The 15,265-nt window shown below is 38.2% G+C and overlaps 1 protein-coding gene across 2 annotated transcripts; it reads left to right on the top strand.

Moving 5' to 3' along the window:
- The first annotated feature begins 1,013 nt into the window (after window positions 1-1,013).
- Window positions 1,014-12,416, top strand: LOC139118791 (sulfotransferase 1B1-like). Of its 2 annotated transcripts, XM_070682250.1 has the most exons (7): window positions 1,014-1,089; window positions 1,426-1,620; window positions 5,622-5,881; window positions 8,384-8,507; window positions 9,481-9,575; window positions 10,960-11,131; window positions 11,511-12,416. In XM_070682250.1, the coding sequence occupies exons 2-7, from the start codon at window positions 1,461-1,463 to the stop codon at window positions 11,618-11,620; spliced, it is 921 nt and encodes a 306-aa protein (XP_070538351.1). In that variant the 5' UTR covers window positions 1,014-1,089; window positions 1,426-1,460; the 3' UTR covers window positions 11,621-12,416. The 2 variants fall into 2 exon arrangements, with proteins under 2 accessions (XP_070538351.1, XP_070538350.1); XM_070682249.1 differs by lacking the exon at window positions 1,014-1,089 and having other exon boundaries at window positions 1,352-1,620.
- Window positions 12,417-15,265: the final 2,849 nt, after the last annotated feature.

Raw genomic sequence — 15,265 nt, 5'->3', positions numbered from 1 at the left:
TTTCCCTCCATAGAGTAAACAAAGGGATGGCGGCCATTTTGAATTTCAAGTGTCGGTAAATTGTGGGTAATTCGTCTCTCTGGTACCAAATCTTGCACGGTGACCTCTGAGTTCTTTTTGTGATTTCAGAAGCGAATGATTTAAAGTCTGCTTAAGAAATTTTGGTCAGGTGCTGAAGTTTTTTCCATTTCGAGGCGCGAACTGCTTTAATTTCTGTAGCCGATATAATTTTCAATGGACGAAAACTATGAAAACTATGTGTAACTAAAGCGTGCGGTTGTAACGTCTGTATAACCAATCTAAAGAGTTTTCGTAATAGATATGAACAATGACAAAATGAGTGTTAATCATTGCGGCGTCAGTTTTCGAGTATTCAAGAGTTGCACTTGGTAATCACAAAGGAGACTCTCTCTCTCTCTCTCTCTCTCTCTCTCTCTCTCTCTCTCTCTCTCTCTCTCTCTCTCTCTTTGGGTGCGTTCGATTATCTTCCTCGAGGCGGCCGAGGGCGACCCATGCCAGTTTCTGTTCGATTATCGTGTGACGTCATTGTCTGGGGAACCTCGGGGTAGATTTCACCGCCCCTCGTCGAGTCGGGAAGTGCCGGGCACTGGATAAAAAACATGGCGGACGGCAAACAAACAACACTAGTGCTTATGGAGAAAAATCCCCCTATTGGTTGTAGGCTACAGTTAATCAAAACAATTCACGTGACACGGTTAGTTGTTGAAAATAAACAGGCAAAAAATAGCTAATCTGTGGCGATATCTTTGATTTTCAGCTGTATTGTAGTTGTCGTATGCCATTTTGTTACCCCGGTAACATTCGATTTTCCCACTTCCCCGGGGAGCCCCATCATGACGTCACTTAGGGTTCCCCGAGGAACATAATCGAACACAGCCCCTCTTTCTCTCTCTCTCTCTCTCTAACTCTTTAACTCTCGAACTTTCACTCTCCCTTTCTCGAACTCTCTCGAACTCTCGAACTCTTTCTCTTTCGAACTCTCGAACTCACGAACTCTCTCTCATATCTATTCTATTCATGCAGAAACCTTTTAAAGACATGCATGTATAGCGTTGATCGTGATTTCAGGTTTGTTACTAAATATAGCTGCACGCGCGCGACTTTCAGACAACGCTGCCTAAAATTCGGACAAACATTGTTGTTGCATGCGCGGCTGTTGTTGCAGCTTGTAGTCTGCGCCGTAAAATACCACGAACTAGCCGTGACTTTATTTATAATATTTATTTTGGAATATTAATGAGAGAGAAAAGTGACGTCATTTGCGGTCAGTGCTATTAGGTCAGGTACGACAGTTTATTGTTTAGGCATAAAATAAATCGCTTTCTAGGTTGACTTTTCATCCTGGCGCTTGGTACACAGCCGCACTGACCTCGCTCTATAAAGTATCCGTGTCTATATTTACAGTGTAGATTCGGTCGAACTATCCCTGGACAACAAACATGGATGAAGAACTCAAAAAGAAGGCGTTGAAGAAGTGTTATTTCATAAGGCCAGACTTGGTGATGCCCGGAATCATGGAAAAGAACAACATTCTGACGAACGTAAAGAATTTCCAAGTTCGCGACGACGATGTCTTCCTAGTGACCTATCCAAAGGCAGGTAAGAACACCTAATGTACCCTTGAAGCGACTGTTTTAAGTTTTTAAATTTCGAGGCCGCAAACTACACAAGTCTGACATATTTAATTTATTCGTTGAAAGAGTTTTGGGGAGAGTCCTGCTATGTTCGAACGACTGTCCGATAAAATTGCAGCAAGTTCAAAATAAAATTTTCTGCCCTTTAATTTTGTACTTTTCCAAATGTTTTTTAAATGTCAAGTAAAAAGCACCTAGTTTAAGCCACCATGGTTGCACCTATACATTCCGTTGTTGTCAATGATGAATGTGGACTTGTTCATAGGAAATCGTTGGGTGAACAGGTTAATTTGTCTTGCGGGCATTGCAATCATCTACGACCCGGGCCCGACTTATCGCTATATCGTGAAGAAACCGTGACTAGTTTCCCCAGCTCGCGGTATAACTAATGTACCAGTTTGCAGTACAACTGTCGATTGTGGAGAGGTAATCGTCAGAGCTGAAAGCGCGCATTAACACAGAAAGCAGTCAGAAGCAAATGTCACTGGCAAAATGACACTCCTCCGAGTTTATCATTTTTAGGGTTTAATAGGTCAAGGTGCCAAAGGCTTGTACGAGGGGTGTGTTGCTAGCTGATAAGTTTGGAAATACGTAGGACTTTTGCCGTTTGTTTATGCTTTACGATGATTTAAACAGTCGTAAACGAAATTGACATAATACTTCTTTTACTATGCTCGTTACAACAACCATAATATTTGAAAGTATAATATCATTCTTGCGTACTCTATGGCCCTATTGTCTTTTTTTATCCTTAAACGTTCCAGAGAGTTATGGCAAATCACACTCACTGTGTGTGACCTCAGGTCCTCAGGTCCTCAGGTCTACTCGCCTTACTGAAAGTCTGGTAAAGCAAAAATCCGGCCTGGAAATTTTGATTTTAACTTCCCCATGAAAAATCAATTGCCTTAATAAGCCGTCGGAAGTTTGACCTGCGAACAGCCTGAGGTTTTGAACAACAAACTTTCCAAAAAGAGCATCAGCAGTGCACGGGAATCGCCTGAGTTGACATGGGTTTGGATGCGTAACCCTGACATGTGGTTTGAGCGAATAATCAAAATACGCCTACACTGCTGATACGCGACGAGTTTCGCAAGCCATGCGCGTTTCAATTATTCTCAGACTCTAGCTGCAAGTTGTGTCCGTGAAATTTGAGGCTAGCATGTTGTCTGGCAGGAAAAGCCTGCGGGTACGTCACGTGACTCTCAAAACCAACAGTCTTAGGGAGCGTTCAGTAATTACCGGGGCTGGGCCGGGGGAATTTTGGGAGAGTCATTTTTTAGAAAACGTTTCAAGGGGGAGGGTCACTTTATATACCTCTATGTTAGGGGAGGGTCACTGTTGACAGAAGTTTATTTTATGGTAAACCTTTGATTGTCCTTGTGATATTTAATGAATAGGAAATCACCTACGAAATATGCCGATTCTTTTAATAAGTACAGAATATCCGCAAGTTTCACAAGCAAAGAAGAGGCTGTGGTATCCTACATTAACACCTTGAATAGTTAAACTGATGAAAGACAAGAGGCAGGTGGGAAAGTGTATATCAATTATCAAATATACATAATACAAAGATATTGTTTTATATTGGCAAAAATTGTGCATAGTTCTCTGTACAGTGAATGTACATTTCAGTGAAAATTCAAAATCACATATCTTGCACAACCATGACTTATAACCACTCTAGTCTAATCAAGAACGTTATTATTAATAATCGAGCATAGATAAATGCACGGATTTACATAATTGTTTATTGGAAAAAAAATTCATAGTTTCATCACATGTTTAGTGAATCGAATTTCGGTGAAATTCCAAAATCACATTTCTTGCACTCACATGGACTTGCAACCACTCTAGTCTAAGCATACAATTATGCACAGATTTACCTAATTTTGTATTGGAAAAAATTATTCATAGTTTCAAAATTGACTGCCATGTATAAGAAATCCTCATTTTGGTGAAATTACAAAATCACATTTCTTGCACTCACGTGGACTTGTAACAACTCTAGTCAAATCAAGAACATTAATATCAATAATCAAGCGTATAAAAATGCACAGATTTACCTATTCTTGTATTGAAAAAAATTATTCATAGTTTCATCATAACCTGCCAATTATAGTGAACAAACATTTTGTATGAAATTCCAAAATTAATTTCTTGTAAACAATGCACATTTTACTTCTCGATTCAAGCAAAGTACACTTAAATACATTATCAAACATATATGATATATACCGGTAGATATAGCATGATTTTTGTGAGGGTAAACTGTAAATAATTTGCCTGATAGACTCCATGTATTGTAATTTGATATGTTTTGATGAAGCACTATATCAGCCACATCTTGCCTTCTTATAGTTGCAAAAAATTTGGTGACCCTCCCTCAAAAGATGAAATACCATATCTCTTCAAAAATTCTTACGTGATAAATTGCAACAGTCCCTAAAAAACACTAGCCCTCCCCTCCGTAATTTGTCCCTAACTTACATAACAATTGAACCAATTGTACGTAAATTAGCTGATACTGTTTTAGTTATTCCTCGGGAGAATACGGTAATGGTTGGGGAGAGGGTCAAGTTTTAGAATGTCTTACAAGGGGGAGGGTCACATTTTAGACAGGAGGATGGGGAGGGTCACATTTTACAGTACAGGTGTGCGCGGGACTCCCCAGGCCAACCCCATGTAATTACTGAAGGCTCCCTATAACCAGGACACTGGCCCACTTTGCAAGGAGGGAGTGACTTTTAAGGTATAAGTTCTGCCTGGTTTATTTCCAGGTGATGCGATTCGCCAAAAAGTTTATGACTTTGCACAAACATCTTCGTACACTCGTAGTTGAATTTGCCTCTGAGACAGACATTCAGACATTTTTTTACGATACTCTTCCCGTTGGTCACTTGTGGGGGCTCATTTTGAAGCTAATAGAGTGAATAAAGTTTTCGCTGTCTTATTTTTGAAAAAAAAAACGAAAATGTAATTTTTTCCTTTGAGTTACAGGGATGGTGGTAATTTTACATTTCAACTGTCCGTATCTTCGGTTGATTTGTTTTTCTTGTACCGAAATTTTCACTATGACTCCCCGATTTTTTTTTCTTGATTTTGAAAGAGAGTCGTTGAAACTTTCATTGAGAAAATATAGAACAAGGCTTAAGTCTTTCAGTCTCGAGTCGCTTACTACCTGTACTCAGGACATCCTGCAGGGGAATTAATATTTTGCCTTTTATCCGAGAATAATAAGTTTTTTAAAGTTGGTATATTCAATCATCTCCACGCGTAGTCAAAGTCAAGAAAATTTAAGACCAACGTAAAGCTATTAGCAAAGCCACCATACCTAATTTGTCAGCTCAGATCTTTGAAAATGAATGAAAGTTTGGTTAAGGAAGTCAATTGCACTTATATCGCGATTAAAAACTAGGCGACGCAAAGACTCCCAGAAGTTCCTATCTTGATCGATTCAATATCGGACAATAAAAACGACGAGTCAACGCTTCTCAGAAGAAGGTATCAATTTTTATAGGGTTGAGTGATTAGCTCATTCGGGCCACTCGAATGATAATTATAAATAAATTTGCCAATTAAGACATGATATCACGACGTATTGAAACAATAATTACGCCGCCCCTATCAACGTAAATATTTGTTATTATTTTAGATCCAAGCGTTTAGATTTTTTCTTAGGCTTTCGCTCTTGGTAGCGATTTGAAACTCCATAACAATTTTAACAATTCACAGAGGGCAGGGGTGCCTTTCTTCGATCCATGGAATTAGCCTGGCTTATATATCTATGCTTTTATAAACCGGACTCAAAGCCAGTTTTGGTCTAGACTCGATGTTTCCGATGGTAAGTGTTGACCTTTGTACTTGAAGCGGGGGGGGGAACAAAGGGCAAGGGCAAGGCGAAAGGGCAAGGTGAGCAGTATGGTGAGCATATTGTCAGCGAAGGACTCCAATTGTTTTTCATTCAAGGTACAATCTGGACATGTGAAATTCTGGATGCCATTCTGAACATCGACAACCTGGAAGTCCTGAAGACGAGGTCTATATTCGAGAAAATTCCAATGCTGGAACTTGGACCCTCAATTCATCCAGACCTGGTGGCGGACGGTGTAGAGGGCATACCGTCCAACATAAAAGCTATACTCGACCCATGCCCGTCACCGAGAAGAATACCTACCCATCTGCTACCGGAGTATTGCCCAGACCAACTGTTCACTAAGAAACCTAAGGTATAAACTCCTCACATTCATCTGGAAATCGTTTTTTTTAATGGAATGATGGCTTTTAAAACACCGAATTATGAAACAACAACACAAACACAAACGCATGTACATTGCTTTTGCCAATATATTTGATTATATCGGCTATTACAAGTTTTTGTTGGTTTTGTGGGGGGCGTTTGGGAGGCTTTTAAATGATAACCCTTAGTCCGTTGGCTGGAGGGGCCCACCATGCACCCCCCATAAACCTTCTACATGGTATTTCTTTGTTCTTTGGGGTCTGCTGAACTAGAAAAAAAAGATGTTAACATTGGATATTCTGGATGCACTACCTGTCTGCACTGGTTTTTTGATTTGTATGTACCCCTAAAAATGGCGAAAATGGGTAGGGGTAGGGGTACTATATCCTCCCCTTAATTGAGTAAACTAGCATGAAATAGCACAAAACCTTACTTTTTTTAAAGCTCAGATACTGCTCTTTCTGAGGAACACCAACTTTAGCAATATTACTTTGTGTACATAGAATAGGACGGCTTTAAAATGATTTTTTTGGACAATTTTGAAAGTCATGTTTTGAAGGGTACCGCAAAATAATTTGCGACTTCACGGTACCCTTCAAAACATGCAAGTAACAGTCATTCAATCCCAATGTTTTGTCTGTTAAAAATCTAGCTCATATTTTTGACATGTCCTTGTACCAAATAAAATATATTTTATACAAAGCATTGCCTTTTGTAAAGTGTCTAGGAAAATAATTGGTAGAATTTGACATTAGTTTTGACTGTAACTTGCGACATAAAACTTTGGGGTATGGGGTAAGTTTTGGTCTCATTTCATGAAAACTATAGAAGATATTGCATATTGCTATATACCATTTTCAAGAAGAATAAATCACCTTTCTAATGATACCCCATAAGCCAGGTCATGTTAAACAGTAAGCTCAGCAGATGACGTACATGAAGACAGGTTTGACAAAAATCCATGTGGGTCACAAATCGTGATTTTGCGGTACCCTTCAAAACATGACCGTAACAGCTATTGAGTCCCGTATATTTTGTCTGTTAAAATCCTATTTCTTATTCTAGGATCCCAAGGCTTCTGAAAAATACAGGTTTGTTATCCTGTGCGGTTGGGGGAGGGTGCACTTAGACGCCCCCTCTAGCCCACGGCCTAATAGATTGTTAGTATGCTTGCTGTATAAGTAAGACAAGGAGGCATAGACAATTTTCCAAATACGTCTTATCAAAATATTTTATAAACAAATATTTTAAATGTAAATTATAAAAATAGACAGTCATCAACAATCTATTTTCTTAAGGAGAAAATGGCAATATGACTATGTGTGTGCGTTTTAAAGTCTTCTTTTTAGGCTGTGCATTAGTTCATTGCATAACAATAAATGCCCATTCACGATATACCAATGTAGCAAAACTTGCAATTTTAGTGAGTAGAGACAATAATGCATTGTAAATACCCAATTTGAATTTATTTCTTCTTCAGCACATTGCAATTAGTAAATAACATCCATAAATCTGTTTGATTTGCTTCATAGGGAGGAAACAATAGTTATCGTATTTTCTTCCGGTTAAAAATGCTGAATTACCAGAAAAAATCGATTTAAAGTTATCCAATTCTATGACGTCATATTTTTTACTAAACTTTATGCATTTTAGAAAGACCAGTATCTAAGCTTTCTAAAACTATAAGGTATATGGCATTTCAAGCCAGTTTACTTCATCAAGGAAAGAATGTTGTACCCCTACCCCTAGCTTTTGCACACCCCATACAGATACACGCAATTCAAAATTGACTCCAGAGAAGTAGTGTATAGTTAAATATCTAATGTTAACACTTTTTTTCTTGTTTAATATGTGGGAATAAATAATTCAAACACAAAAAAGTTGTGAAAATTTTGCTTAATAAAAAGTAAATCACAATTGTTACATGGTATTTGGGTAAAAAATTTCAAAATTGTCAAAAAAATTCATTTTAAAGTCGTCCTATTCTATGTACACAAATTATTTTGCTAAAGTTGGTGTTTCTTAGAAAGAGCAGTATCTGAGCTTTCCAAAATGTAAGGTTTGTGCTATTTCATGCTAGTTTACTTAATGTAGGGGAGGATATAGTACCCCCTACCCCTACCCATTTTTCGCCATTTTTTGCGGTACATGCAAATCAAAAACCAGCGCAGATAGGTAGTGCATCCTAAATATCCAATGTTAACATCTTTTTTTTTCTAGTTCAGCAGATCCCAAAGAACAAAGAAATACCCATGTAGGAGGTTTATGGGGGGTACAAGTGGCCCCTCCAGCCTACGACACCTAGCATTAATTTCTACCAAACGTCCAATGTTTGTCGCCTTCGGCAGTAACAAGTAGCTGACAAAGAAAAAAAGAACAAAAATCTGTACTTGACACGAACCAAACTTATCATTGTCATTGTCATTGTAGGTTAATCCAATTTTCATTTGTTTCTGCCACAGAAATGTCTTTTTCTGTTTATCTTTCTCAGACTGTTCTCGTCGACAGAAATCCGAAGGACTGTTTAGTTTCCCTGTTTGGATGGTACGCTTCAATACGCTTTCTGTCCCCCTTGGAGTGGAACGAAATGTATGAGATATACATGAATGGACTCAGTAAGTATGTAGAGAGTTTTGTTTGTAAGTAGAAGGGGATAGTTCGCTCATCAATTGGCATCAGTACGTTCCTGCCTTGGGCAATGGTGGGTCTGCAAGGTGAACGAGTCAGTGCTGCAAAAGTCTGAAGGTACTTTGTGTGCATTTTCTTTAGAGTTCAGCTTTTTATTGGATGTGTTATTTCGTACTTTGAATACATGTGTACAGCAATATTGTGTCTGTTTGTGTTTGTGTTTTGTACTCTGTCACTGTACCTGTCTATCTGTGTTTATGTCTCTATCTGTCTGTGTGTCTGTTTCTTTGTTTCTGATTACCAGTCAGTCTGTCTCTCTCATTCTCTCTCTCTCTCTCTCTCTTCTCTCTCTCTCTCTCTCTCTCTCTCTCTCTCTCTCTCTCTCTCTCTCTCTCTCTCTCTCTCTCTCTCTCTCTCTCTCTCTCACATTCACACACACATTATGTAAATAGATAACACATTGATTGTAAAGGACTCCACCTACGTGTATAAAGACTTGAACTGTGCTTTGTGATTAAAACTGATTTAGCATTCCCGGGAGTGGCTGTTCTTTACATCAGCGACACCATACTTAATATTTTCAGTGATAACCTAAATTAGGATTTATGTCCGCGAGATTTCAAGATCTAGATAAAAAAGACCCCACTCTTTTAAAACTTCAGACTGCCGTGTAATGGACTGAGACAGGAGCCCCTATAATGTCTACACTTTTTGTCGGTTGCAGAAAGTGAAGACATTATAGACTTTCCCAGTCCATTTCACGACAGTCTGGAGTTAAAAGAGCGGGTTAACACTTTTTTAGCATCCAACAGTGTACTCGCTTACATGTGATGGTCAGTATCGACTGGAAAGTGAAAGACGTTGCTTGTCTATCTGTTCAACTCTGGTGATCATTTGGAAATTCAGTAATCTTGTCTGCTTTGATCATCACTGACAAACTATGTATCGTTGTCTTTGTAGGTGAATATGGACCTTACCATTCTTTTATCAAATCTTGGGCGAAATACGAAAACGAACCATGGCTTTTATGGATGAAGTACGAAGACTTGAGGCAGGTGATAAAGCTATCATAGTTACATTAAACATAGTCCGAGGGACCGTGCATTAAAACACCGAATCAACAATAATCAATTATCACTTATTTGGCTATAGTGTACGCACATATATATATATATATATATATATATATATATATATATATATATATATATATATATATATATATATATATATATATATATATATACACTTACTATTCATGTAATCTTTACTAAACTAACATTTATTATTGCTTTGTACTTGACCGATTTTATGTGTTATTATTTATAACGCTCTGTTTTTTGCATCGGGCATTCGGGCATTGTAATTTCCCTCAAGGACATCTGTCATACGTCGGTAAATTAAAGTTTTCCAATGTGATTTGTTCCTCAAATGACTGAAAATCGAATGTCAAGTACCTAATTTTGCACTTGACATGTTCTTACACAGTATTTATTGTTTTTATCGCTATATGCTCTGCGATCCGATATCGAGCATCAGCCCGTAAGTATATGAATATGTATGTATGTATGTATGTATGTATGTATGTATGTATGTATGTATGTATGTATGTATGTATGTATGTATGTATGTATGTATGTATGTATGTATGTATGTATGTATGTATGTATGTATGTGTGTGTGTGTGTGTTTGTGTGTGAGAGAGTGTGAGAGTGTATGTCTGTATTTATGTTTATTACATGCCTCGTATATAGAACGTCACGTGCTCCATAGGATTCAATGGTTACTCGTCGATGACTTCGCGGGCCGCATAGTTATCACTTGACTGAGAGTGAACCGGAACTACTTTCAACTTGACACCTTTGGATGTAAAAATGTTGGCAATTTCTGTTTTGCATAGAAAATCCTGGGGTTTTTTTTAAATTTTGCAGAAAAAAATACGGTGGTTTCAATCGGGTTCGTACTCACAGCGTACGGTACCAAGTCACCAAGCAGAGAAGCCACAGACAAAACCGCTCAACCAAATCCAAATTAATCGTATAACAGCAGTTTAAATATATCAATGCGCCATTCGATGATGAAAATCGTTCCATTTTTCACGGATTTTCGTCTAAGATGGAAATAAAGTATTTGATGATCATTTGCCAATAAACCTAAATATTTTGAGTGAAAACTGTGTAGGAGAGGCATGTAATAAAAACATTATAGCCCAAACAAGTACTATGTACCCTCAGGACAGGAGACCATTTTCCCTCCTTACGGTCACCCAACAATTGGTCACCTACCCTCGGGAACATAGTCCCATGTTTGGGCTATAATATACAATGTATCTGTGTTAATATAAAACCATATGGTCAGCACATGTAGGCCTTAAAAGATGTATGCAAGCAAGTATTGATTATTATTAATTTTTTATGTTTCAAATGTACTTTTTTGCAGAATCCTAAAGGATCGATCAAAAAGATAACGACGTTTTTAGGTAAAAATCTGACTGACTCGCAGATTGATGACGTGATGCGCGTCACTAGTTTTGACTACATGAAGAAAGCCATGGAAACAGTGAAAGGTCGGGACGCTTACCTGAATCCAAAAGGAGTTTGGCAGAGAAAAGGTAAAATCCACAATTTACCTGACAAACTCTGGCGATATCATGTGCTGGTGCTTTCACCATTCTGTAGTATGTTACCCACTTCATTTCTTATTGAGTGTTTCATCTAATTCTATCGATGGTCTCATTTTCAATTGCGTCAGTCCCTTAGGCGTCGACCAGTAAATCTTGGAACTAGGGAAGAGCGCAACGCCGAAGTAGAATTTTTTTTCATTTCAAGATCAATCAAGTAGCATTTCCAAAATATTTTCCATGGCATACATGCAATTATTTTATTATTCAGAAGTTCAAACGTAATTTCCGGCCTACTCTCCTGCCAATTTTTTTAAACAAGCAGAAAAAATATTTCTAACTACATTTCCTATATCATCTCAATTTACAGGTGTTGTTGGCAATTGGAAGAATGCTTTCACCATTGCCCAAAACGAGGCTTTCAACAAGCAGTACGACGAAGAAATGAAAGGCTACGAACACCTAAAATACAAGTTTTAAATGATGACACAAAGTAGACAAAATCATACCTTAGGTTTTATGCAGAAAAAGTGTTGTCTGCAAGGTGTAATCAGAATATGTTTACCACTTCTTCCTCTCGTTGTCAAGTTTTATGTTCAATTATCAACTTTGGCATATATGCTGTATATATGCTGTATATAAGGTCATGGTGTCTCCATGCAGCCCTAGCCCTAATTTGCATAACCAAAGACGATTAATTATTTTAGTGGAGTGAATAATCAAAAAAGTTATGTATAGACGCGAGTCAATATAAGCATGACGGCATAAGCGGCCTGTGAGAGCGCCTTAGCTGAAATTGGATGGTCATATATGAGTGGTTGTTACTATAATATATTTTTGATACCGCCTTGAATATTCTTTCTGTTCAAGAGTAAACTGCCATAAAACAGTGATATATGGCCGCTCACAGCAACGATGACGATTGAATTTGCTCTCGCGACGTGACATAGACTGATACAGCTACACTGCCCCTAGCGTACATTCCTCGGGACTGCTGTTACATGGCAAGCTCAGTATAACTTCGTGAACTGACTCTTAACCCGCTCCAGGCTCTTCAAGGCACAAGTTGTAGCTCTGCCAAAGGATGTTTAGGACATGTTACTGTGCTGTGACGCAATATTGTAACTGTGTGTAATTTCTCATTAACTGTACGATGAACTAAGGCGCCACAGATGTCAAGTGAAGTAGAACCGGCTCATACTGTTGTAGTTTGATAGATACCAAAATTAATATTTAGTTAACGAATTTTTGCATGTTATAAAGTTTTACAAAATAATGTTGGATTAATTGTTTTGCACGCAATATTGAAGTTGATGCGTGGTGTTACATGTGTACATAAAACTGAGTTAGCATTTCAAATCTCTGGATTGTGCATGAGGGGGTTGGGATGGGTCCTGTCTCCTTAAAAAACGTTTACTCTATAATTTGAGAGCTAGACTGGGGGCTTGCACTGTACCTGAAACTTAAATGCTAGTATGGTTGTTTGTTTGTTTTGCTGTACCTCAGCGGGCATTTGCTGTTTGGATATCGATGGTGATGTCATGCAGTGTGGAAAGGGCAATGGGGAGTTTTTGCAATGGAAATGCCCGTTGGAGCTCTTTATTTCTCTTAACTTTCCCTTTTTATAACTCTAAGATACATATGTAGTGTATCATGTCAGATTATCATTGCTCAAAGTGACCAGCTGGCTGCTCCTGCACACATAAGTTGATTCACCCCAAATCCATCAGACTAGGTCTGAATATGAGAAAATATATCACGTTATTATTCTTGGTTGCAAACCTTGAGCAAAGAGTAAGTCGTCCTAGTTTTGATTTTAAAAGTGGATCAGTAAAGTGGCAATATGTTTCAAACCCCCCCCCCCGAGATTCAATAAAAAGTGGTGGCTTCAAGTTTTTTTACCCGGCATTGAACATTTGACGTCGCACTTTACGTTATAGTACCTACAGGAAAGACGGATAGCTCTATCGAAGGATTACACCCACCCATTCATTCACCCCTCCACCCATACATCCAGCTATTAATCGATCCAGCCATCCAGCCATCCATCCATCATCCATACATACAAACATACATACATACATACATACATACATACATACATACATACATACATACAATACATACATACATACATACATACATACATACATACATACATACATACAGACATACAACATATGCATACATGCAGACAAACAGACAGACAGACAGGAAGGCAAGCAAACAGGCGGACGGGCAGGCAGGCAGGCAGGCAGGAACAGACAGACTTGGCAAAGTGGCCAACTAGATTATTATGTATGCGAGTATTAAGAGGGAAACTGTACATAAACTTTTTATGTTCTGTTTAGCGTACACGACATTCAATAGGCAACATAATGGATATTTTATATGTTGTACCTGGAAGGTGGAGATAAGAGGAAAACAAGTATGTGTGAACCGAGACTCTGATAACGTATTCTTCTCAGTAAAAAACAGAGCGATTAATTCACGTAACATGCATGTCAACCTAAACGCCGTCCCTGATACCGACGACACACTATTGATAGTCCGAAATTCTAAACCGGCCAGGAAGGCTACAATGAAAAGATTGCGTCATCCGTTTTTATTCTGACGACCACATGCAAAATAATCCACCACACAGATTTTTTTATTTCATTATTTGGATCGGAGAGCATAAAATAACATTATTTGTATTGTTGATGTTTATGCAACAAAATCTGTAAGTTTGTCACCATCCACTATTTATTTTGCTATGAAACTAGTGCACGTTCTGCTTCTTCTAGAAATTGTACGTTGAAATACAGTGTGTCTGTGTCTGGCTGGTAAACTTAACACATATACAATTTGAGATAATATCGTAGACCAATGAATTCTGGTCCGCCCTGAAAATTCAATTGTCAACAACAACGTTTGACATCGCATATTTAATTCTGCGTTAACGAGTTGAAAGAGACACTATATATTACAACCTGTCATAAAACGTACTGGAAAATATGTCAAAGAGTATATCGTTTGTGGTTCTTTTGGTACAGACACGCCCTCTTAAGGTGCAGTAGAGCGATATTGTTAAATTCATGATGGCATCATACAACTGTTTTATCAATGGCTATTTTACCGTACTTCACATTTTCCAGGTAAAATTCCCTTAGGTTATTATATAGTTTTGTAAGCATAAATGAATTAAGCTACATGAGCATTTAATCAATTTGTTTTAAATATTTGACGGTACACAAGATTAATCAATGTTAAAAATCATATTTCAAGTCTTCGTAACCCTCCATTTTTTCATGGTAATCTTTGTCAAACATCTCGTTCTGGGCCACCGTGAAAGTGTTCTTCCAACCACCAGAAACGCCTGAAATATAAACGGAAAATATGCATCATACTCGGAGGCGCCGTTTCCATTTCCATTTTATTCAGTCTTATGTCATACAAAATAATATTGCTTTTGTAAGCAAGGGTTCTCAATCGATGAAAACGAAAAACGTGCAAAATCTGAATTAGACAAAACAGGCCCCCTATAGGTGAAAGTAAGAACTACACTGACGACATACTTACTTTTAAACGTTAAAAGTTAACTGGTAGAGGGCAGTGTTGTTTTTTTTGACGTATACGTACCTTTCCTCTGCCATACTCCCTCTGGCCTGAGTATGAATTCACGACCTTTGATTGTCTCGTTGGCCTTCTTCATGTACAGGAAGTGCGTCACGCGAACCACCTCATCCAGTTGTTCTTCTGTCAGCGATTTGCCCATGAACTCGGCAATTCTCCTGACAGACCCTTTGTGGTCCTAATGAAAATGAAGACAGAAAACAACATATTGTACATTCACTTGTCTTTTCAGCAATAATTGTGCTTGACTTCTTACATGATTGCTCTTCTCCGTTCACGTAGCAACTTGTTGTTTGTTATCCAGGACGTGTAACCCTAACCAAATCACTGCTGCACGATTGCTAAGCAACTTCGGTCAACGTTAATTGTGTGGCTTCGGGGAGAGATATTCGGACTCGCAATTTTTTTCAAAATATTTTCTTGGCTACCGCTATGTTGAAAGTCAAAAATATTATATTTCTCCCCGAAGAATTAACACAGGCGAGGAGGCAATTTTGAATTTCACATATG

The sequence above is a fragment of the Ptychodera flava genome, chromosome 19 (genome assembly GCF_041260155.1).
Source record: "Ptychodera flava strain L36383 chromosome 19, AS_Pfla_20210202, whole genome shotgun sequence".
NCBI lineage: Eukaryota > Metazoa > Hemichordata > Enteropneusta > Ptychoderidae > Ptychodera > Ptychodera flava.
This window is presented reverse-complemented; position numbering and strand designations above follow the sequence as displayed.